At 39.1% G+C, this 23952-nt stretch overlaps 1 protein-coding gene across 12 annotated transcripts in view; it reads left to right on the forward strand.

Annotated features, from left to right (window-relative positions):
• Positions 1-3136: 3136 nt before the first annotated feature.
• The window catches only part of CAMK2D (calcium/calmodulin dependent protein kinase II delta), a 160575-nt gene continuing 139759 nt past the window's right edge, over positions 3137-23952 (forward strand). For 9 of the 12 annotated variants that reach the window (XM_074154318.1, XM_074154324.1, XM_074154316.1 and 6 more), the window contains exons 1-2: positions 3137-3440; positions 4218-4312. In XM_074154318.1, the coding sequence (XP_074010419.1) occupies positions 3373-3440; positions 4218-4312 (163 nt within the window). In that variant the 5' untranslated portion in view covers positions 3137-3372. The remainder of the gene's footprint in view (positions 3441-4217; positions 4313-23952) is intronic. The other 3 variants (XM_074154320.1, XM_074154326.1, XM_074154321.1) reach the window with 2 other exon arrangements.

The raw sequence follows: 23952 nt of genomic DNA on the forward strand, positions 1-23952 counted from the left end.
TATAATTCATTCCACTGAGCTATAACATTTTGTTAAACTGCAGGAATTTTAGAGAAACAGGTCTTCAGTTTCTTACAGACTTAAACTGCTTACTGCTCTCATAAAAAAAAAAAAAAAAAAAACTTCTGGAGGAGAGAAACTCTGGGATGTTTTTTAAGCCTTTTTTTGGTTCATTATTGAGATGTGACTTTCTGCCTCCAGTAGATCAACCCTGGATTAATGGTTTCTGTGGTCTTAATAGAAACCTGAAGCTCTAAAGCAGATTTGAGAAGTTCCCCTGATGGGCCAGATCCTTGGCTGCCATTCTGGCTGCTTTGGTCTACTCAGGAAGAATTTGGAGAATATATGAAGTGCTTAAACGGCAGCTACAAATTATGTTTTTGTTTCAGCTCAAGAGTGAACTACATTTACGACATGATTGTTATAACAAGGAAAAAACCCTCTGAACTGAAGTGTTTCCAAGTTATTCATCACTTCCTTTCTATCTCTCCTTATGGAAATTCTCCAAGTCCTATGATACAGACCTCGTAAACAATTATTTTGTTTCCTTAGCTCCAATAATAAAATTCGTGCTTGATATGTCTGTCAGAACTCCTTGGCTCCTTCTTGGACTTGGTTGGGGGTTTTTTTCAGATTGGGAAATGGGAAAAAAAAAAAAAAAAACAAAAGGAAATTTTTTTGTTGTTGTTAAAATCTGTTTGGATCATGTATCCTTATAATGTCATTTAAAAAAAAAAAAACACAATAGCAACCTCAAAAACAATAGCAAGAAAAGAAAGTGAATCAACTTCAGTAATTTCTTCTGAAATTTCTTCTGAAATTCTTCTTTTTTTATTAATTAAATAATAAATGTATGGCACAGTACTAACACACTTTGGCCAAACGCTTGTTGTCAGAATATACTATCAAGAAAAAATGACATAGTATAGGGGAATATGTTTAATTTTGGAATGTCTATGTATATATAGATAAGGAACCTGGCAGACATGCCCCTGTAAATACTCACAATCATCAGACCATTCTGGGGTTTCAGTACTGCTGATTGTGTTATTTATGCAGACATATACAAAATTATGCACAACTCACATGTTATATTTTTGTTGGAACTAAAAAATATGCTACCACTCTGAATACTTCTTAATGCACCTTCCCTTCACTGACCCGAGAATAGATTTATTCTTGCTTCAAGCAAGAATAGACCAAATTTGGCCAAAATTTGCTGGTATGAATTGAAATGTCCTGCAGTCTTTTGGTGCTCGCCCTGCTGCACTCAGCAATTCCCTGGAGAGGAATGTACAGAGCAAACACTTTGTACTTGCTCACGAGTTTCAAAAACTTCCTTTTCTGCCACCTTTATGCCATGAATCAAGTGGTTTTAGTGTATTCTGCCTTATCCACAGGAAAATCACCCTCATCCATGGGCTCACGCATTTGCCTTGTGCGCACACAGGTGTTCTTGTGGCCAAGGAAATTGTATTTATTTTAAGAGTCTGCTATTCGGCAAGGTCTTTGCTTCATGTGGCTTTATTTTTAGACAGCCAAAGTGAGGTTTTTGTTTTATTTCTGCGCTTGCAAATACAAATTTCCAATTTGCTTATGTTTTGAAGGAGTCAGAGCTTTCAGAAGGTCATTGGTGTAGACTTCTCATCATGAGGACAGCTAAATAGACAATATTGTCTATTTAGTTTGTGAAGAAATGCATCAGCCATTTATGGCAGAGGTCTCAACACAAAATGGCCTGAAAACCTGAGTAATCTCGGGTTTAGATAAATACTCGCTTTATGACTGGATGGTCCCGAACAGAAATCCTAGTTTAGGGAAGAGCTGGTGGGTTTTTAACTCTTCCTATAAGACCACAGCTCTGGGTCCTCATTCTGGGAACTCTGGAGCTTTAAAGAAACCTTTGTGGATGTATTTTAACTCACTATTTATCTCACATAATTTAACTCATTGCTTCTCTTGCCAGCACTTAGTTTATCAGAAAGGAATAAAAGCAAAACGATAACGACTTGCCCAAAGCGAAACAAGTAGTTGTTCGCAAAAGCCTAGGCCGGAAGCAAGAGTGAAGGTACGAAGGCGTTGGTGGCACACAGACATTTGAAAAGCTTTTTAAAGGAAAAAATTCAAAGTTGGGAAACGGCAAGATTGGGATTTGAAAATTGTTATAGTTCCAACAAGTAGCATTTCTTCATCTGCCGCTATTAATTTAGCTTTCAGTATTTTACAAGAGGAAATCTTACGGATAAATCAAATAAACACACACACGTTTTCCACTTACCCCCTAAAATTCCGACCCATAATTGCTTTATTTCAACAGCATTTTTAGCGTTGCTTTCACAAACATTAAAACAATCCCAAACTCTTCAAAATTTAAGCCATTTAACACAAAATGAATTTCGATGTAACTCAGACGGCCGGGTGACAGCCCCCACCCCCACACACACACACACACTTTGTGCCCAGTTGCGCTCGTCAATGGCGCGGTTGCGCGCTTTTAACCGGGAAAACCAGGGGGGAGACGGGACGGGGACGGGGACAGGAGGGAGCGCGAGGCCAGGGCTGGAGGCAGCAGATCGCCGTCACGTTGTGTCGTCACGCCGCGGTTTGAAGGATTTTGGGGGCAGAAACGGAGCCGGGGGACGCGGGCACACACTGTGACACTCAGCACTACCGCACGGTAACGGGCCCCCCACCCTCACCCCCCGTCACCCCGCGCAGGCGCGGGCGCCCCCCCTTCCCTCCCGAGCGCCCGTGACGCCACAGTGCTGGGGCGGGGCCCGGCGGTTTATGACGTCAAGGCGGTCGCCGGGGAACGGGGCGCAGGTGCATCCGTTTGCGAGGGGCGCCAGCGCCCCCCGCTCCAGTGGGGAGCGGAGCGGGGCGGGGGGCGAGGGGGGGTGTTGTCGTTTCCTTTTCCCCGGTTCCCAGTGGGTTCCCCCGCCCGCAGTGCGAGAGTTCCCCCGGACCTACAGCGTTCCCCGACGGGGCGGGCGGGAGGTCGCTAGGGGGAGGCACGGCACCGGGAGACGGGTCTGAGGCGGGGGCCCCCGGGGAGGCGGGGGGGAGCGGAAGGCGGAGGCAGCCCTTGGCCCCCCGCCCCGGTTTTGCTTTCCTTTTCGGTGCCGCCTCCCCTGGCGGGCTTGAGAGGGGGAGAGAGGGAGAGACACGCTTATTATTTATTGATCTGTCTCCCTCAAGGGCGGGGGAGGACCAGAGGAGGGCGCGGAGGCAGCTCCGTCACGGCAGCAGGAGGAGGAGGAGGAGAAGGAGGAGGAGAAGCCGGCGCGGAGCCTCTCCTCGCCTCACAGCCCCGCCGCCCTCCGCCGCCTCGCTGTCCCTGGCCGCCGGAGGTACCGGCGGCCGCCCGCCCTCATGATGGCCTCAACTGCCACCTGCACCCGCTTCACCGACGAGTACCAGCTCTTCGAGGAGCTCGGGAAGTAAGGACGGAGCCCGCCGGAGCGCGGTTGTGGAGCCGGAGGCGGGAGGGGAAGGCGCGGTTGGGTGTGAGGTGTCTGTGCTTGAGACTTACCGGTGCTGGAAGCCCCGCTCCCATCGCGGGGGGACGGCGCCATGTCTCCCGCCCCGTGCACCGGGGCGTTATTGGCGGGGTGGGGGGGAGCGGGCTCCGCGCCTGCATTTTCCTTCCCCTTCAGGGTATGTCCGGCTCCGGGGAGCTGCCCTCGGCCTCCCGACGGGGCAGCTGCCTCGGCCATATGGTTATTTATTGTATTTTATTTATTCTGCTGTAGCGGGCGGGGGCTCGGTCGTGAGGGGCCGTTGGGTGGGGTGGGGGGTGCTCGGTCGTGGGGGGCGGTTGGGGCGGGGCGCCCCCTAGCGGCGGGGTGGGAGGCGAGGCCGGGACCCCCATCGCCATGTTGGCGGCCCGGTGTCACCGTTGTGGGGGGACACACGGTGCCGCGCTCTCCCCGCGGTGTGTGTGTGTGCCTGTGCCAATGTGCCCTCCCTCCACCCGGTTGCAGGCGGGGATGGGGTCGGCCGTACGGCTTGTACTGGTGCTCCTGACCAGAGTTTGCAGTTTTGGTGAATAAAATAAAATGTTGGCCGTCACTCTGTGAAAAATCCCTTTTTTTTTTTTTTTTTTTTTTTTTTTGGTGAATTCTGCCGACATCACACCTCTGGCTGAACCCTGTTAGAAGCCCGGTAATGGCAGTGTTTCGGTCAGACTGACACTTTGTCCGCTTCTGGGTTTGCAGAGGGGCGTTCTCGGTGGTGAGGCGGTGTATGAAGATCACCACAGGACAGGAGTATGCTGCCAAAATCATCAACACCAAAAAGCTTTCGGCTAGGGGTGGGTATATTTTAACCTGGTGTTTGTGATACCTCCTCCCCGTTTTTCGCATCCGTGTGGTAAGCGTTAAAAAAAAAAATAATAAAAATAGGTAAATGATTTAATACATTTCTTAATACACCTTTTTTTTATTTCCTTCATTTTTCGGTTTTTTATTATTATCTTCTTGGTGGTTGATTTTTTTTTGTTTTTGTTTTTCCTCTGTGTTAAATGTTTCGTGGATTGGCTGCAGGGAGGTCTGAGGTTGCTGTAAAGCACGTCTAGAAAAGGTGTACAAATACTCAAATAAAATAATGCAATCTCTTAATTTTTCTGAATTGCATTTGCAAGCCAGTCTTTGGGGGGAAGGTTGGAAAATAATGTTTCCATAACACCTTCTATTTAAATACTATAGCTTTAGTGAATTTTCTTGTTTCCAATGCATTTAAACATGAACATCAAGGCTTATCTGACTGAATGCATGAGAAAAAGTGTACTTCTACCTCATACTAAACTTTGTTATGAGAAGAAAATTATCGTTTTATGAACTATTTGCAAAGTAAGTCATTCTGATTGAGTGATGAATGTTTTGGTGTCATAACTCAGTTGTAATAGCTGCTGTACAGCTTCTTTGTACTTTCCGTGTGATGAGTAAATTTCCTAGATGTTTTCGGTATCAGTGGATACCTCTTTAGGATACATTTGAGGTAAATATACACATGCTGTGAGTTACTGTTGTCAAAAGTAAGCCTTAATGGTGATATGTCAATTGCTTGTCAAGTTCAAGTCAGAGTGCTGGTGCTAGGATGTTGGGGATTACGGATTATTCTCTGTTAACTTTATCTGTGTTTTGATGTGAATTTGTGGTATGGTAAAGAGCGTGGAAGTGAATAAGCAAACAATGTGAGATTGTAAACCTGTTTATTACCTGCTTTGCTTTTGATGCAAAGGAATCACTGCAGGTAGACAGCAGTTTGAATTAATATATTACGTTTAAATATAAAATATTACATTATGGCATGTACTGGTTACATGCTGCTCTTGGATAAAGTTCTTTCAGCATTGTGTCAGTACTCTTATTTTCAGCTCATGAAAGTTGTGTGAAAATTTACTTTTTACCTTTGCGCTTAGTCTCCATGCTTTCGCTGCAAGATTTGTTTTCTTGTATTTTTCAGAAGGTACCTAAATTTAAAATACTCCTTTGTAGAGTTATGGATTTAAAGGGAGTGAGGTTAAGAAAATGGTAATATTTGAGATAAAATGTTTTCACAAATTTGCTTAAAAAAGCTCTTCCTTTTTTCTTTTGTTAGCACAATAATGTGATCTGTTGAATTTTGATGCTTAAAAAGGCCCACATTCTGGGTGATTTCATAGCTCTCACATACCTTTCAATGTGAGAAGCTGTAGCAAGATCAGCACCAGGTTACTTAGGTGCAGTGGGGTTTATGCATGATGGGATAGATCTTAAAATGCTGGGCTAAATTAATAAAGACTTTGTATTCCTTAGCAATCATCATTTGGAACGTACTATATTTCAAACTTTATTTTTTTTATTTCTTTGAGTGTTCATGCAGGACCAAGTAGGTCCTTGGTGTAGTCCATTAATGAGTGGAAGCATATTTGGGAGAATTTGGCTCCTAAGATGGAATGAAGCCAAATTCACACAGAGATTTTTCTACAGGTTTAGCACATAAGCCCATAAAGGAAGGGGTTACACTTCAAAGCTGGACCGTGAAATATCCTTTCTTATCAGAACACGTGATGCTATGTCTATGAATGCAGGGAATGCATTCCCATCTCTGTTTTCAGAGATCCTGGAAGTATTTGAAGTTTTTTATTTGCTTGGTTGGTTTTTGTGGTGGTTGTTTTGATTTTTAGCTTTTTGAAATCAACTGAACAGCTTTTGAAGAGCAAGCCGCTTAGAGAAATCTTCAGGTTCTTATTAGGCAATTCTTTAATTGCAGAAAGTCATGCTTTAATTGCACTTGTGGTGCAAAAACTAAACATTAAAAAGTCTCAAAGTATGATACTTTCTCCTGGCTGATAACAGGTATACAGCTTATAACTAAGATACTGTTTTTCAAACCTAACCTATTAGTTACATTCTGCTCACGGCTGAACTGCTTTATGATGAGGTAGTAGTTTGCTTTTGTGTTTTGTACTTCTTACTTGAAATACCAATTATAATGTAAATCTAAAGGACTGTTTATTGGATCAGCTTCATGTGTGAGCAGAGTTAGGGGTTCTTGGCTTGGAAACGCGTAGCCCATGTACAGTGCCTGTCTCTCTGGAAGTCTTTTAAGCACAGTGTCAAATTAGAGCTACCTTCCTTGCAAGATTGAAGAGGAGTGGCGTCAATGTATAAGACAGAGGAGTCAAGACTAAATAAAACTTCCTTAAGGTAGCTTTGAAGTTACTTAACTGGCTTTAGCCCAGTCATGACAGTGCATGTCTCCCCATCCCTCCTTCTCCTCAGCCATAACCATCCTTGGGGATTTATCCAAATCCTTACGTTAGTAGTCCTAAATTGAGGAACTGATCTGGTCACAGACTTATGCTCATGAAGGTGTGTTCTCATCTGTTTCCTTGACTAGCTACAGGGAAATTTCAGATTAATTGCACCTGTGCAGAGGCGTGGGCTTTGGTTTTAGTTTGAAAGGGGAAGGACCTTCTTCTACTAGAAGTAACCTTTTTGCTTTTAGGTTGATGATCAGTTTTTTTAAACCTGCTATGCTGTCATTTACAAATTGTAGTTCAAAATGTAATAAAAACAGTTAAAAAGAAATTATGATTAAATATTTGACGTTATGTGGCAACTCCATATATCTCTGATTTTAGTAATAGAAATAATAAATATTTGCAATTTCAATCTCTTTATTTCGGTATAGCAAAAACGCTTTTTCTTATTAGAATAACATATTCTCTTCCTAAAATACTCTTAAGCTGTGCTTAAACGTACTGAGCTTTGACTTCGCATTTACTAAGTCAGCTTAAGTATTAAATCGCTATTAGAGTATCAACAGCTAGTTTTGTATCAATAAAGTGTGTTCTAGACAAGCTTGCCCAATTTGATTATGCTGCTGATTTTTAAAAAGGGGAAAAATAGGTGTGTAACATAACCCTGTAAAATAAAGTGCAACAGTGAACAAGCACGCAGAAAACTAAAAATGAAGTGGAAAATGCATGTTTGCTGGTTCTGGATTCTTTATCGTTTCATCTGATGAAGTTGTTGGGATTTTCTTATTACTCAGTCTCTAAAGTGTGCTAGTTTGGGGCTTCTCTGTGTTTTTCTTGTGTTGAAAGCAATGTAGATAAAAGTGAACTTCTGTGGGGTGACTTTACTTTTCCTTTGTCTGTTCCAGATACCAAATAATTAAGAAATCATCTTTTTATTGTTATCTTTACATCTTTTATCTTCCCTTTTGAGAGCCTTGTGGCTTTGATCCAAATTGATTTCATATAAATGGATCCTGTTTTCTTAACAGGTTTGGGCCTTGTTTTCTGTCTTTAAAAAAAAAAACGGAGAAGAATTAAACAAGTGTTTGCTTCTCTGATCATACTTGAAAAGATCAATTTCTAATAAATTTTCATTTGGTGTAATTTTTGCCAGTAACTCATAGTGGTTTTTCTCTGTAGTGGCCAAAAGCATGGTGCCGTCGCTGGCAATTTGATGGCGTCTATGAGAGGAGGATGATGTTCCAGTCCATTTTCTCTTCTAGGGTACTTTTGTAAATACTGCCTAGGCACACCTCTCGCAGCCATTAGATTGCTGCAGCAGAAATATGAACCACGTTGTTTATGAGCATACATATTATTAAGAGTAATGTAAGAATCAGCTGGAGGTTATCACTTCTTTGTGAAAAAGCTCTCATGAGCTTTCAGGGACCAGCCGTTCCATTAGCTTCAGTGAGCTTTTGAGCTCTAAGCCTTGGAGGCTTCTCTGGTTATTTATCTTCCTTCTTAGCAGGAAGCTTCCCAAATCTTTTTCAGCATCTTCCTGTTGTTCAAAGAAGAGAATATTTCCTACGAACTTCTGACTTCACATAGGCAGATATGACTGGACTGATTGCACTTCCCTGCAACAAGCTCTGATGGGTAAGGAGGCTGAAAACCCCACCCTTTTGGAACAATATTTTAGTGGCAGTATTGAGTAACCTTACTGTGGGAAGAGTGTTTCTGTGTCTAAAGCTGTCCAAGTAGAGCACCTCGTGATCCCTAAAGTGGTTTAAAATACATTAGGGAGATGAATGAAATGTGAAGCATATAGGGCAGTTAGTAAAGTATAAGGTAGCGTAGTTTTTCATGATGCAGAGATTTTTGTTGTGTCACTAGACAAGCATTTCTTTAGTCAGGTAGCCTGTGTAAGGCAGTTCCAGATGTTTTACAGGAAGGCAAGCTCTAATAAGGCTTCCTGCGCTCCGTGGGAGGAGAACATAATTCTTCCTAATCTATCTGAAGATCTTAATCTCTGAAACACACATTTACCTGTGCAAGTTTATTATAACACATGTATTTTTAATGCTAATTTCTGTTATTATGTACACATTAAATTATTCCCACACGTAGAGTACTATCCTTAAGGGCATTTGTTTGCCAGTGAAGCAGACTTTGTCTTTGGAAGGACAAGAATTAAACTTGAGATTTTATCTGTTTTCTTCCAGTATCTTGCTCTAGTCTGTTTCTCAGGTTAATCACCTTCCCAGAAGCACTATGTTTACCTTCCTTTGCGTATTTATCTGCAAGTATTTGTTTCAGTTGCAAATTTCCATAATTTAGCAGGCTACTGGTTCTATCTGTTAAAATTGAGTCCATTCAGAAAGCTCAGAGTAGTAGAGAGCTCTCATAAGAGTGTTATTTAAAATATTTATAAAAATCAGATTTTTGGTTAGGCATTTGGCTTTGAAGGTTTGGAGCTTTAGTTGTGTTTTGGTTTTGGTGAAAATCTGAAGAGCTTTCAAATACCAGTGAGAATGAGGACTTTGAAACTCATTGTGGTGAGTGTTGGTTGGTAGTAATTTATTCTAACAGATTAAACTAGATTTGAAATGAATTATCCTGCCAGTTCATAGTTAAATTATCCGTAGCAAATATGATATGATTTTGATAGTGTCACTTCTGTTTTCTTTTGCAAAGGATTTGTTTTCTCTCCCCATTGTGACTCTTGTTGCTCTTACAAAAGGAGATTCTCTTTATAGCTTACACATGGATGGGCCTTAAACAAATTGCATCAGAATTTGAAGATACATGTATTTCTGTTGTTATCATTAAAGCTTGTTGCGGGTGTTCTTACTGGGAGGTATGTACTAGAAAAAGTTAAAATTGTAGCGCGTAGTTTGGCATATTTCCACATTGAGGATGGAGGAGAAGGAATTCTAGTATACTCTGCTGCTGTTGTCATGTGTTTCAGAGAGATGTCCTTGACACGTAGCTTCATAGTTCGAAGTGATACTCTAAAAACAGTGCTTATAAGTTATCCTGAAAGTTGAAGCTTGTTGATTGCAATGGGCACATGACCCAAATCCAGTATTTAAAATAACTCAGAGGGGGCATGGAGAATTAAAAAGATGTTTGCATCGTCTGACATCTCAGTTTGACCAAGCTCAAGGTGGGGAAAGTACGTAAAAGAATTTTTTCTCTCTGAACTCCAAGATTATTAAGCATGCCTAAAATTATAAATCAGTTGAATGCATCTTGACCCTCTTGGGATCTTACAATTTTCTCTCACTGTTTCATCACTACTTTGACCTGGATCCCCTCACTGCTTCCAGATCTCTTCCACTGAAATGTTAACTACACAGGGATTCTCGGGGAGGTATTTGGCTACTCCTTTCCTGCCGTTTTCTGTCAGAAGCTGCAAATTCTGGCACCGATGCATGCTTCTAATTTGTGTGTTCACTTACTGCAAACTAAAGACTTAATCGCACATCTGAACAGCTCCACTTCTGGAATTGCTTCTGCTGGGAGAGAAGGGAGAACCAGACACAAGGGAAATAGGAAATGAATACCTTTACTTGGCTTCTGCATCTGCATTCTGGTACTGAAATATGAATGTGTTCTTTTCCTCCTGGTCTGAGAGAAGTTGTGTTCCCTGGTAATGTTTTACTACTTATGTCCAAATCATACTTCCGAGTGAAAGCTTTTTTGGTCAAATATGAAAACAAGGAAATAAGCACAACGGTAAACACTTAAACTTTATTGTAGCTTGGTTCTGTCTGTCTGCTTGTAATACTGTGCTTAGAAAACATTGCCTTAAGTATTTAAGTGACTTGCATCTGTCTTCATTGACAACAAGGTAGAAATACACTTATTCCTGGAAGAACTGAGACTGCATTTCTGAGGGTTTGTTCTGCACCTAATTTCAAAACCTCTCTTAGCCTTAAAACCTAACTAAAATAAAAATGGTATTGTAATGTGAAAGTCCTACCATATGTGAATATATATGTGTCAAAATACTAAAAATTATTTATCCACTTTCTCTGGTTATAACTAGTGGTATGTGAAGTCATCTCTGTTGCTTTCATTTACACTTTTATGATTCCAAGGTTTGGGTTTGAGGGTTTGTTTTTGTTAAGGTGGGTTTTTTTTGATGGTGACAGTTTTGACTATTGCTTGAGAGATAGGAGAAGGCTGTATTTTTTTTTTATTTTTTTTTAAACTTAGTTGGGAAGTGTCTGATCTGAGAGATTGAAATAAAAGTTAGCTAAATATTTTGGTTTTCAAATGTAAATACTGCCCAATTAGTGCTTTTCATATATCTGTCCTTCATTTGACCTCCTGAGAAATGTAGGCCAGGGTGCTTTGTATGTCAGGGTCCAGCTTCCTCCTTCATATACATTTATTGCACTTTTGTCAAATGCTTTTTAAGGGTATTGTGGGGATTTTTAAAATATGATGAGAGAACTATAACTTCCTCTGTTCGCAGAAAAAGGTTAATAGAGAGCAAACCTCTAACTTAAAGATGGTAGTTCCTTTTTAATTCCTTATTAAAAATAATTATGCCTTGAATTTGAAGGAACATCTGCTATGTTTTCGAGAGGCACAGAAATCCAATCTGTCTGTTTTTTCCTTGTGTGTGTTGAGCTCTGTGTATATCTTTGTGTGCATGTTTGTACAAACTCCTCCTCTGTTTAATCCTAGTATTATGAGAAATGTCTTGTGCGTGGTATCAGAGGGAGGGGAGAATTTGTGTGACATGGTTTTAGTATTTTCTTCCAGGGGGACCAGTTGTGCTGTTATCCAATGTCATTTTCTGGATTGTTGTCAGCTTGTTCTGAAATGTATTGAGTTTCAGCTGTTTGAATTACAAAACGTGTTTTAAAGCTTTGCAGCCCTGTTAATGCCTATTGCATCTGATTGGAAGCTGCTGGATATATTCTGCTGAACTGAAAGGTTACTTAATTTCTCTTGAATCTGTTGCTTCTATCGATACCTCTGGATAGAAGCTCTAGCTATAGCCAAGAGTAACATACTCAAAAGCTGGGAAAGGGGAACTTAATGAAAATTTGCAAATATATCTTATCCCTGATTAAGCTTTTATGCTAATCCAGGGCCTCTTTAGTGGAAATTGAGAAGCATAAATTGTGCTACAGCATATATTTATTTTTTGTAATTAGTTTTTGAAGCCTAGAGAATGATAGTTAATATGTTGAGCAAGCTATTACAGATAAGTCTATGAACTGTTGGTTTAGGATGGTTGTATTTGGTAGAAAGGAACTTTGCCTACCTGGTGATTTGAGGCAGCTTCTATTACATGAATTCCTGACCTTTCATAAGTAACAAGTATTTCACAGGAAGCTTGGAGAGTAAAAGGTGCAGGCTTAGTTTAAAAAACAAACCCCCCAAACTCTCAAAAGTAACAAAGTAGGTTTTATTTAATAATGGAAATATGATGCTGTGGATATTTGCTGATATTTCCTCTTGTGATGGGAGGCATTTTTTTTTTTCATTCTTACCATTAACCAAGAATTTATACACTGCTACAACAAGTTAACATCCTGGTGATGCTTTCCAAGAGCACTGTCTGGCATCTATAAAACCAGAATTAATTTATGTTTTGGCAGTCACTTTGACCTTGAATGTAGAGCATGCTTATTGAAAAAGTTCACAACTGGTCACATGATTTCTTTTGCTTAGTTACAGCCAAATCAGTCAATTGGGTTGTCAGTTGGACAGCCTCTCCCCCCATCCTAAATGTGCTGCGTATTTCTGCATCGGTTTTTACTCTTGCCAACATACAGTTGGCAGTGCTGTGGAAAGTGTGGCTGCGGGTACATTCCCCTGGATGTAGAACTTAACCTCTGACGAAAGAAGGGTTTGGGTAATTATGTGCAGAATTAAAAACTTTAGAAATTGAATGTTTGCTAGATTGTGTATGTGCATGAATTTTGACAGATATAAGGTATATTGAAAACTATATCAAACCATGATGTTAAAGTTAGTTCATAGTTGTTGTGTGTAGAGTCTGCAGGCAGGTATAGAGCCCTTTCGAGCAACTTGTCCAACCCTCTGGCCTCCAGCTGGCAGCTCCCCTTACCTGTGAAACTGTTAATTGATTTGTACAGCATTATCGGCAATGCACTGGGTCACGCGGCAGAAAGCGATCTTCCCCACACTCTCCTTTGCCTGTGCTACATTGAACAGTGTACCTTGATCACAGGGAAGATTAACAAACCTCCGTGTAAGTAGAAAGGACAATACACCTCTGCTGTAAAGTTTCATCATCTCAGCACGTGACAGGAAGAGAAAAATAAAGTTAGAGTGTTGAAGCTCGTATTCGTGGCAAGCAATCTATTGCATGTGTTTTCAGAACTTTGTTCCTGATTTAATTATAGTTGGGAACTGCTTACTTGTAAATTTTCCGCAATGTGAATGCAAGTGTTGCAGCAGCAGTCACGTTGCATATTCATGTTGCTGCATGAACAGATGGGGTTCCTACATAATATCCATATTTGACAATCTGATGGGATTTGCCAAGCCTAAGCTTTCATTTAAATTTTAACCTCTTGGAGAGATAGGTTTGTGATTTAATCAGTCAAGGGAGGCCTTGAAGTTATTTGTATGGCATAGCAGATTTCAAGCTAGTACTTAGGTATGATTTCGGTTTGGGAGACTTCTTGTAGAAGTGGTTTTGATAGGCTATTGCTCATTAGAATAAATACCAAATTAAGAGAGAGAGTTTCTCTCTTGAAACCTTACTCATTTGGCTGATTTTATTCATATCCTTCAGTAAGTAAAGATGTATTGTATATTCAGTTAAAACATCGTACAACATGGACAGATTTCAGTTGCTGCAGTACTTGCAAGGAGGATTTTGTACTGTAAGGCAGATGACCTTCGGTTTCCCTGGGGGCAGCTCCAGGTGCCTCCTGAACTTTGGTTATTAAAACGCACTTTAATACTTGTTTTCCACCTTTTTTTATAGAAAGATGTCAGAAATGTTAACTGTCTCCAAGATGCAAGTAAATTTCAGTACAGAAAGGAACCTTCAAAACCTACATTTTTGGGTTATTTATGAAACACTATAGCTATGAAAATGTAAAACTTACCTTCGTGCTTTTAATACAGTGTATACTGCTTTTAAAATTAAGAAGATGAAACTCAGGTGTAAGGTAGATTGCTTAGTATTTGCTTTCTTTATGCAGCTTGGACAGCTATGAAATTGTGGTTAGGATTGCATTGTTATATGCTCATGGGACTGAATGCCTTGCTGATCATGGCATAACTAAAAACAATTTTTTTCAGGGCTTGTTAGTATCACCACTCCAAAAGGGGGGGCGGGGGAGAAGGGGAGGGAAGGGTTTCTGTCAGATTTCTGCATCTTTCCATGGTGCTTTTGCTGATATTCATAGTTTATACTTAGTAATTTTTAGCATGTTAAAAACACTTCTAGTCGCTCACTCTTTCAATTAAAGCCTCCCAGTAGTCTTTTAATACTGGAGAAGTGTCTGATTTATAAGATGATGTGTACTGGTACTGGATGGAAGAGCTTCCAAAACCTAGTGCCTTTTCTTTTATGCCTATAGCACTTTATGATCTTTCATAGCTGTTGCCTTTTGAGGGGAAAGGAAGTGAAAAAAGGCTGCTGGTGTAGCTCTCAGTGTATGTGTGCATACGTATGTGTTAGATGCAGAAGAAGATTCCACGGAGCTTGTGTGTACCCAGCCAGTTTGTTTGCCACAGGACAATGTTTCGTGCTAAAAGACCTATTAACTAAAGTAATTTTACTTGTAATGAGGGCAAGAATTGGTGTCTTTAGATTTTTATTTGTGGTTAACATGATTTATCTATCTAAATTAGGTAATAAATTGCTTTCAATGCTATGTTAATCAAAACATGTTTACTAATGAGATTAATTTTCCCAGAGTAGAAGTTGCTTATGTGTGGTCCATTCCTCCTGCTAGGAGATGTGTATTAATACTAGAGATGTTTTGGGGACCAGAGCGATGGCTCAGCTAGCCTTGCATACTAATGGTGATAAGCTGAGCATATCTCAGAGACGGTTTTGGGAAACCTGAAGTAAGGGGACAAGGACTTACAAATTAGATGTATTTCAAATCTGTAATAGGTGGATATTCCTTAGTCTCAAAATCATGAGGTTTAATACTCCGTCAAAGTTTTTTGAATTAGTTTTATTTTGGTCACAGAACATTCTTGTAGCCATGTAAATCTCACAAAGTTGTTATGTCTCAACAAAGTTCATACTCCTTAAAGTACAAAATATTTGAGAAAAACATTCCCTTTGTCCTTTAAATAGGATTGGTTCACCTCTATCCCCTTTAAATAGGATTGATTTCCCTCTGTCCCCAGCTATCTTCTTGCTTAGATAGTTCTGAGTGGTAGGAATCGGTCATTTACCAACACTCAAAATGAATTTAATGTAAGATTGGTTGTTCAGTGGTCTGTTCTTGGTTTTCCTGTTTCATGTAACAGATTCAGCCTAGCTAAAACTGATACCTTCCACTTTCAAATTGCATTTATCCACTGTCAGACTTATACAGGATAAGAGAACATTTGGGAATCTATCACCTGGGCTTGGACTTAGGTGAAAAATAGGAAAATAAGTGTATCCAAGGTGAAGTTGAGTACTTCAGCAAGAGTAAACAATCTCATTCAGTAGTCCAGCTCTACCTTAAAATTAACTGGGGAGGTGAGAGGCTTAGTTCTTTTTGCTTTGCTGAAAAGAACTTAGTAATGCACTCTTTCACTTTGAAGATTTTTCTGATTTACGCTCTAAATTTATTCATAGACAGTGTTTGTTGTTTGTGCCTAGGTTGTCCTTCAGAGAATTCTTCATCTTTCATCAGTAGATTTATCAAGGACGATCTTGTTTCCATTTTTTTTTTTTAACAGCCATCTTCTTTCAGCTTCCTCCTGTATTAAAGGCTTGCCATTATTATGGCCGTTCTTCCTTGTGTATGCTCTAAGCTAATTCGTATACATATATCTGTGTGTGTATATCTATATATGGATGTTTAGAATGGGGGATTGGAATTGACCAGAAAAAATAAAAAAAATCAGGTGACATCTCATGAGCGGCTTTAGTAGTCACCTGCATCTGCATGGGGGGATCTTGTCTGGTAAATTCCGGTGTTTATGTACAGTTTAATTTGACTGATTCTGAGACTGATACTGAAGGAACTTTGGTGATTTTGCTTCATCACTAAGTATCGTGTCACCCCTCTTAGCAGTTTCCTATCAATTTCAAAGCTAGTTTGGTAATCTCCATTTTTACTAATCGCCAGATGTCTTGTTTTCTTTGGTACTACATCTTAAACAATGGAGCCTTACAGGAGGCATTGATTCCCGCCTGGAAAAATTCCTCGGAGTAATATTTTAGAGAACTTACTGTGCCCAGCCAGTAACTGATATACATAGATGCAGGTAGATGGTTTTTTTTCTTTTCTGTTTTTTTTTTTTTTTGTAAGTTTCTCAAGATCATGTATAATTGAGACTTAAGTTAAAACCCAGTTCTTTCCATCAAAAGGCGTGCTTGTCAAGTTTCTGACATTGTAGCTTTCTACAGCCTGCCATTACTCTCACCTCTGTGCAAGGTCGAGTGGGAACCGCTGTGAAAATAGCTACATGAAATGAAGCTAAATTAAGAACAGCTTCTGTGGAATGTTGACTTTTGTTTCTGCAACCACAGATGCTAACTCATTCAAGAAAATGGCTAAAGACAATGAAAGCTGTGCAAATGTACTTAAGGCACCTTAGCTCCATGTTTGAAATACAAATAAGAGGTAAGAAACAAGTCTATGATAATTCAGAATTAGCACTGGCTTCTTTAGTAAATAATAAAATTCTACAGTCATACCAAGTTTACTATTATCAGACTTCAGCAGCAAAAGTCAATTGAAACAGATTCATATTCTTTACATCTTTTAAATATTCAGCAGACCATGCAAATTCTATATCGAAGATAGAATTATGTGCCATTCCTCTCAAAAGTATCAGTAACATATCAAAGCTCAGATATCTGAAGTTGACCCACCTGAATCTGTATTTCATAGTGCAGTTACTAAATAATCTCAGCTGTGGAAAAAAAAATACTCTTTAATTATATTACATAAATGCATTTTTAGCATGAGAACGACTTATCCAACACCTACCTGAATTACCCAGTGGCTCCAAAATAGGAATTCAAAAACCAACAATTCTCTTATTAAGCAGAGATTGTCAGCTCCTTTGGGAATTTTACTACGGATCTTGCACAGAAGGTTTTTCTGTCGTCATGATATGTAGCTGTATAACATTCTCTCTGTGAATTTGGGGTATTTGCAGACTAAGTCTACTTCTGGCCTTGCGTGCTCGGATGCATGGAATACAGGCATTTGATGTTTTCTGTCTTTGAAGGGCCCCCCTCTCAATGATCTTAACATAGTCAATATTTCTTTGCCAAGAAAAGAGCAGGTGAAGGAATCGTCAAAGTAGCTGTGCACATAGGCTTGGTCTGAGAACCTCGGTAGACGATGTTGAAGCTCATGTGCTTTATTTTGCACCTGTGGCAGACTTAACTGCCTGCAGTCAGGAAATTCCACTGGTGGGTAATCATTTTCTTCAAGTGCTGTAACCTGAGCATGTTTAGTCTATTACCTGTGTCCTTAGCAACTTCAGGTGAGATAACAGAAGGACAGGGACAGTTTCAGAGTCTGTGCTGTTCATATATCCTTCTCATGCACGCTTACTCCACCTATCTTGTTAAGGTGTGAAATAGCTCCTGGTTTCAGAATTGTTGTTCTCAAGTCCAGTGCTTGAGAAGGTTTATAAAGTAGGCCTCTGAGTTCGGCATGTGTAGGTTTGATGGGGTTGTTATGGTTTTGTTTTGGTGGTTTTTGTGTTTGGGGTTTTTTTGGATTGAAATTGTTACATCCCATCTCTATGAGATGAGGCCCTTATAACCTCATTACAAAGTAATCTGATTATTTTACATGCTGTTTGTTTCTTGTTGTTCCTTTTGCTTGAAATGTGCTTGTTTTCCCTTTCTGTGTTACGTGAATAGTCAATGGAACAAAAGTTCTTGTGGTAAAAACATTAGAAAATCCTCTTTTAAAATGCATGTTTATTTGAATTGAATGTGCTTAGGTTTTGGATATATTTCAATTTGGGCATACGTTTTGACCAAAATAATTTCATGTACTGCATTTAAGCACCTTAAATGTGCAGTTAGTACCACTGCAAACTGTACTATTATACCAGAACTCTGCTTGAAACTACAAATGTGTTTCTGAGTTTAGATTTGCTCTGGTTTTATTTTACACTCTTATTCTTTCAAGTCAAATCTGCTCCAATACTGCAAATATGTCCTTAGTATGCCGTAGTGTTTCCTGAGGGTCGCTTTTCTTTCATGGTAACTCTTAGCCATTCCTACCAGAAATCCATGCTGCTTTAGTTTTAGTACAGGTTTCTGAATTTCATGTTTAATCTATCTATAATAATGTAAAAATAGTATGTGGGGTGTCATGGACTCTTCTGCTTACATCTTGTGAGTATGGACTAACCCCTAGATAGAGGAGACAAGGTTCTAGAGAAAAGGAAGCAGTGGCATGGATAATAGTCACAAACAGAGAAAACGTCATTATTTTAAAGGGTTAAAAATCTGGAGTGGGGAAAAAAGTTGGTTATCTTACCTGGAAAGTGTGATGTTCATTTAACCTGTTTTTTCCTAGTAGTTTTGCCAGTTCAAAAAGTGAAAATACTGTCCTGTCATCCCATTATCCTGTCATTCTAGCACAAGAGCTAAAGAAAAATGCATTAAGAAAAGATGCCCACTGCTAATACAGTATTTGGCAGTAAACTATTAAGATTTATCTTGAATGATTTCACATCAAAAGATAAAGTAGAATAAGACTTTGCAATATAGATAACTTTTAATTGCATATTTACAGTGATACCTTCACCTTATTAGTGTGGGAAGATTCTTTGTATTTTCATGAAACAGCTCAATAAAATGGTCCGCCAATACTTCAGTCTGATTCTCATTAAATAAATTGGTATTCTGTGGTGGATTGTTGAGTGACAAGCATTGCAAATGCACTTGAAGTTTTCCTTAATGACTAAGCTTTCTTGCCTAATATAAAAATGAAAGTCTGCGCAGGAGTGAGCGATGTTGTCAAACCTGTCATCAAGTTCTCAGAGTTGGTTTGAGTACTTGTAATGTTCTTCCTTTAATTGACTTGGAAGTTTGCAAAGGTTGATTATAAAAGGGGAAAAGTAATTTTTAAAGATGGTGGAAAAATTTAGCTTCGTAGTTGACTGTGCAAAGTATTATTGCCTGCTTATAGCATTTCGTTGAAACGTAATTCATCAGCTTGGGTTTTCGGGTAGGACTAAATAATTATTGAAGAATCTAGAGTCTTGGAGTGTTTGGAAGTTGAACTAAAAAAAAAAAAAAATTAAAGAAATCCTCTATTGATTTGTTCAGTGTCAGTCTGTGGTCATTACCTGAGTGCCACTGGTTTTCTTACTGCTAACAAAAGGTTAAAAAAACCCCACTCCACTAATAAGGAAGTCTAAAATGTAAACTTCTACTGTTTTGACAAACAGCAAATAACAATCACTGTAGTAGTTTGGTGACAAGTTGAAAATTTTAAAAATTTCAGAAACTAGTTTTGTTGAAATCTTAATCTCTCTCTACTGCTGAGGTAGTTGTTAGAAAGCTGAAGCATGCAACAGTTTAGTAAGAACTTCTTTTTTTGTCCTAATAATCATCCGTGGCAAAAACCTGTAAAGCTTTGGAAGCGCAGCAAGGTGGGGCTCTGAGAAGAATCCATGATGAACTCTCCTTTATCTGATCTCTGTGTTCCAAGCTTTGGCATAATCCCATGTGTCTGTCGGAGCCACAGGGTAGGGCAGGGGAATTGGGGCCTGTGATGACAGCTTTTTGCTGTGTTTCTCACCAGTGTCATGGCCAATTTTTAGTGCTGCATTTCTGGTGTATGCTTGTGGTGGGCAGTGTTTGGTGGAATCACAGTGACAGATGATTCCTCCTCTGAACTACATTTTTCTGATTCGTTGTCTCAACAGAATTAACTTTAAAGAATAACTTGTGAAACTGTTGGATGTATACAATTGCACGGTGCCAAGGACAGATGGGGAGGCAATGCTATTAAAATGGCAGATGGCTCTCTTGTACCCTCTGCCAAAGAAATTACAATAAAAGACCAAGTATTTCCTTTAACTTTTGATTTCTGATGTTTCTTTTAGGAAATACTGTATTATATTTTTGACTCTCATGTACTTCTCCAATGATTTCCCTTGAACATCAAGAATTAAATCAGGAACCAGATAATTGCCTTTGGGAAGACTATAAAAATTCACAGTATAGAGGGCTGATTTCAGAATTGTCTTTTGCCTTTTAAAAAAAATGAGCAAATGATTGAAATGATGTTAGTAATTCTGTTTCTGTGTTTGTAATACTGCATCCTGTGTCAAACCAAGCGTAGGATTCTGAGGGTCATCCCTTCACCAGCTTCAGCTGAATCCAAGGAGATTGTAAATTGGTCAAGATGTGGGTGAAATCTGTACTGTAATGCTGACTGTAGGATTGCTGTTTCCATTCCTTTCTAAAAACATACATGTAACTTGAACAATTACTTGTACATTTCTCAGATTTGGAATGGTGTTACGCAGCAAGTGGCCACTAGAGTAATCTGTCAGTGTTTTATCCCCCTTAACACCGGAGCCGATAGGAAAATTGCAGGGTATGTCACAAACATTTTATGTATGTATAGCATTGCTGCCACTCATCCAGGCAATGCTGAGCCAAGTAAAGATATCTGTAACTGTTCTGATTACTAGAGCATATTCACTGGTTCTAGTAAATGCACTATGGAAAGAATTTTCAGACAACGTGTTTAAAACTCCCTTTATGCCCAGTGCTAAATACTGTTTGTCTTGCTGCTCCTTCTCCACTGAATGCAGGAGGTAATTGTCCCAAGTGACACTTTTCCTCCAAAATCGGGACTATATCCAGTCAGTCATACTTAGACCACAGAAATAACGTACACTTTCAACTACTTGAACTACACAAGATTTTAGATTTTTGAAATATTTGCTACCAGGCTATTTGATTCATGATTTGCATAGAGCTTTCCAATGAGGAATTTTAATGTTGAAGTAAAGGACCAGAGCTAATACTTCCCCACCTCTAGAATACTAGTAATATCAAAATCTTCCATATTATATGGGATACTCAATAGCAGCTTGGAAAGAAGGCTTCAAGAAAGAGATATATGCTGTCATTTTTCCGAAGACTTTGGCGATAGTGCTTTTAGTGTTAGTGAAATTTGATACTACATAATGTTAAAAATTAAATTGTAAGGTGGTGAGACAGTGTTACTTAGGAAACTTTAGATCCTAGTTCAGCATGATCATTAATCCAGTATCTCGAACCCTGTGAATAATCCAAGGGATTAAACATACCTGAAGTCTGCTTGTGTTACATACTCTGCTAAATCAGAATTTCAAATCCATTTCAAACCCAGAATAGTGATCCTCTTGGTTTGCTAAGTGATTGCATAGTTCTAATAAGAACAAATGTGTATTAGTAGTACAGGTAATTAGTGTATGTGATACATTTGGCAGATAATGCCTGTTGGTAGTTTGAGTAATTTGAAATGTGATGTTTTATGTATGTATATATCTCTATAACACATGGAACAATTACCAGGGTTAATTTGGACTTGATGAATATTATTTATGTTTACTATGAAAGTCAAAAGGCCAAGAAAGCTAGTGTGCAATTTATTAATGATAGAACTGAGCAATTAATGATAGAACTGAGCATCTCTACTATTTTATTTTTATAATGCTACCAAAAATCTTATTAGAACGTGGCCCTTAACTAAAAAGCCATGTGGCAGGTTTGCTATTGAGAGGAAAGAAGAGAAATGAGATTTCTGTCCCTGGATCTTAACTGAGGTTAGTTGTCCTTTCCGTGTGTTCATGTGAGCTTTCCGTGCAAGCTGTAAACTGATCACTGGTTTGATTAAATCATTTTCCTGTTAAGCTTTTATGTCTCTTTCTCGCACCTCCTTTTGTGACATACAGAGGGGGAAGTTCTGTGCAGGTAGCACTGGGAAGCAGACTGAGATTTATTTTTTTTTAATAGTTGTGTAGTTTTTAGCAGAATAACATGCAAGATATGCACGTTTGGCATCTTGCTGGTACTGTGCCTGCCTGCTGCAGCTTCCACAGCCTCGGGTGTAACCATGTTAAGGGTCTTCTACAGTGATATAATAAGTAGTGTTTTCTCTTGCTGCTGTTACGGCACAAGCATGACAGTCCCTATAAACTTCACTTATAAACACTATTATATAAAATCCATCAAAAATCTGAAAGGGTTGAGGTATAGTACCAGAATGTCTTTTTTTGGATTAGCATCTCTGAGCTTTGACAACACACAGAAAGGAAATGTAGGTTTCTATTTTACTCTAAGATGTTTCAAAACCAAATGATTTAAAAAGTCGTTTTATCTTCAGAAGTGAATTACTTCTGGTGTCTGTGTAATACTGTGTTAACCTGTGTTACTTCTTGGTCTTTATGCCATATGCCATAATAAAACATCCTTTAAATTGAATAATTTGATGCTATTAGTTGACTAAAAATAACCTAGAGCACTGTTCAACATTTGAAGAGGATGAAATGCTTTGATCGGTATTAAAAACTGAAAAACTAGGAGTAATTGATGTTGGAAAATATTCAGTATTTTTTTAATGGGGGGAAGGGCAATGGTGATGAAAGGTGAAAGACTGTTTTGCTTTTTGTCCTAATTTTGTTCATATTTGGCACACTATTTAAAATGACTGATCATATGACTGTAAAACATCTATGGTATTATTTGAACTGTTATTTCTGACAGAATTTTTCTCGAGAGTTGGGGAATGATGTGCAGCTTAACTGCTGCAAAATAGTCATTTGAGAAACGAGCCGTTGTTCTGTCTGGGATGATGTATTCCTGTTTGCAGTGAGACTTGTAAGTGATGCAGTTACTGTGAGTGAAGAAGGTGTGCAGTGGAGATTACCAAATTGAGCTCCTTTTAATGAAAGTCTGACAGGATGCTTGCCATGGTTCCTTGTTTTCAGATCTACTGCTACAGAGGTGCCACATGTTATCCTTGAAATACATGTCTTGTAATGCTTGTTCACCTTTCTCAATGTCTTTGCGTGTTCCTGAAAGGGATTATCTCTGTCTGATAAGCTCCTTAATTGCTCTGCACAGGCCTTTTCCTTCACAACTATTCCATCAAGATATTTATGGGTACAGCATTAACAACATATGCCTTCTTAGAGGGCTGAAATGGATATTTATATTGGCTTTTACAAGCTCATTTGATTGGTAAGGAAATTCAACTACTGGGTGTCTCTAAATTGCAAGATGTTTGTATATAGTCCTATGGTATATTTGTTTCTTGTAAGCAATAGCCCTGCTAGGCTTTTTTTTTCACCCCTTGTCCTACATTTCTACATTCCGCGTGAGACAGAGGCTTGTAAACATAAAATGCAGCAGGAGAAAAGAGCAAACAGAGGGGGTGAGGATCGCACAAGAGTGTGGGCTTTTTACTTATGATGTTGGAAAGCTGTGAAAGCATATTAGCTGCTTCATGATCCTTACGATGCTTTGCCATGACACTATGGAATCAACCTTCAAGGGACAGAAAATGTCCTTGTGCTGCACAGAATTATCACAAGAACACATTCATTCTAGGAGGCAGATTGTAATGTGGAAAGGATGTTTTCCTGCTGTAGTTACCTAGTATATCTTTATATATACCATCTCGTCACAAGAAACTCTTTGGAAAGATGAGCGTTTGCATTCAAGTCAAATGATGCCTTTTGGATGGACAGTAAAAAGCATGTCTGAAAGACAACAGTCTCTGAAAAGGCTACTTAACTGAAAAGCGGAAATTACCACTTCAGTTTTCATTGAGAAGTCTTTCTCATGTAGCTTAAGGTCATTTATTAAATGTTCAGACTACCGTTCCTTCCATACTTAAGTGTGCCTGTAAGCTATCATTAGTTACTGCATAGATGTACAAATTTCTGAGGAAGTTACTCAGCTATTATTTCGATGCGTAAACTGTTCTTAAAAGAAATTACTAAACTATTAATATTAGGCTATTTTTAAGAAGTCTATCCTAGCTGCTCTTACCTTTCTGGCAAAA

This window comes from Numenius arquata, chromosome 10, assembly GCF_964106895.1.
Source record: "Numenius arquata chromosome 10, bNumArq3.hap1.1, whole genome shotgun sequence".
NCBI classification, from domain to species: Eukaryota; Metazoa; Chordata; class Aves; order Charadriiformes; family Scolopacidae; genus Numenius; species Numenius arquata.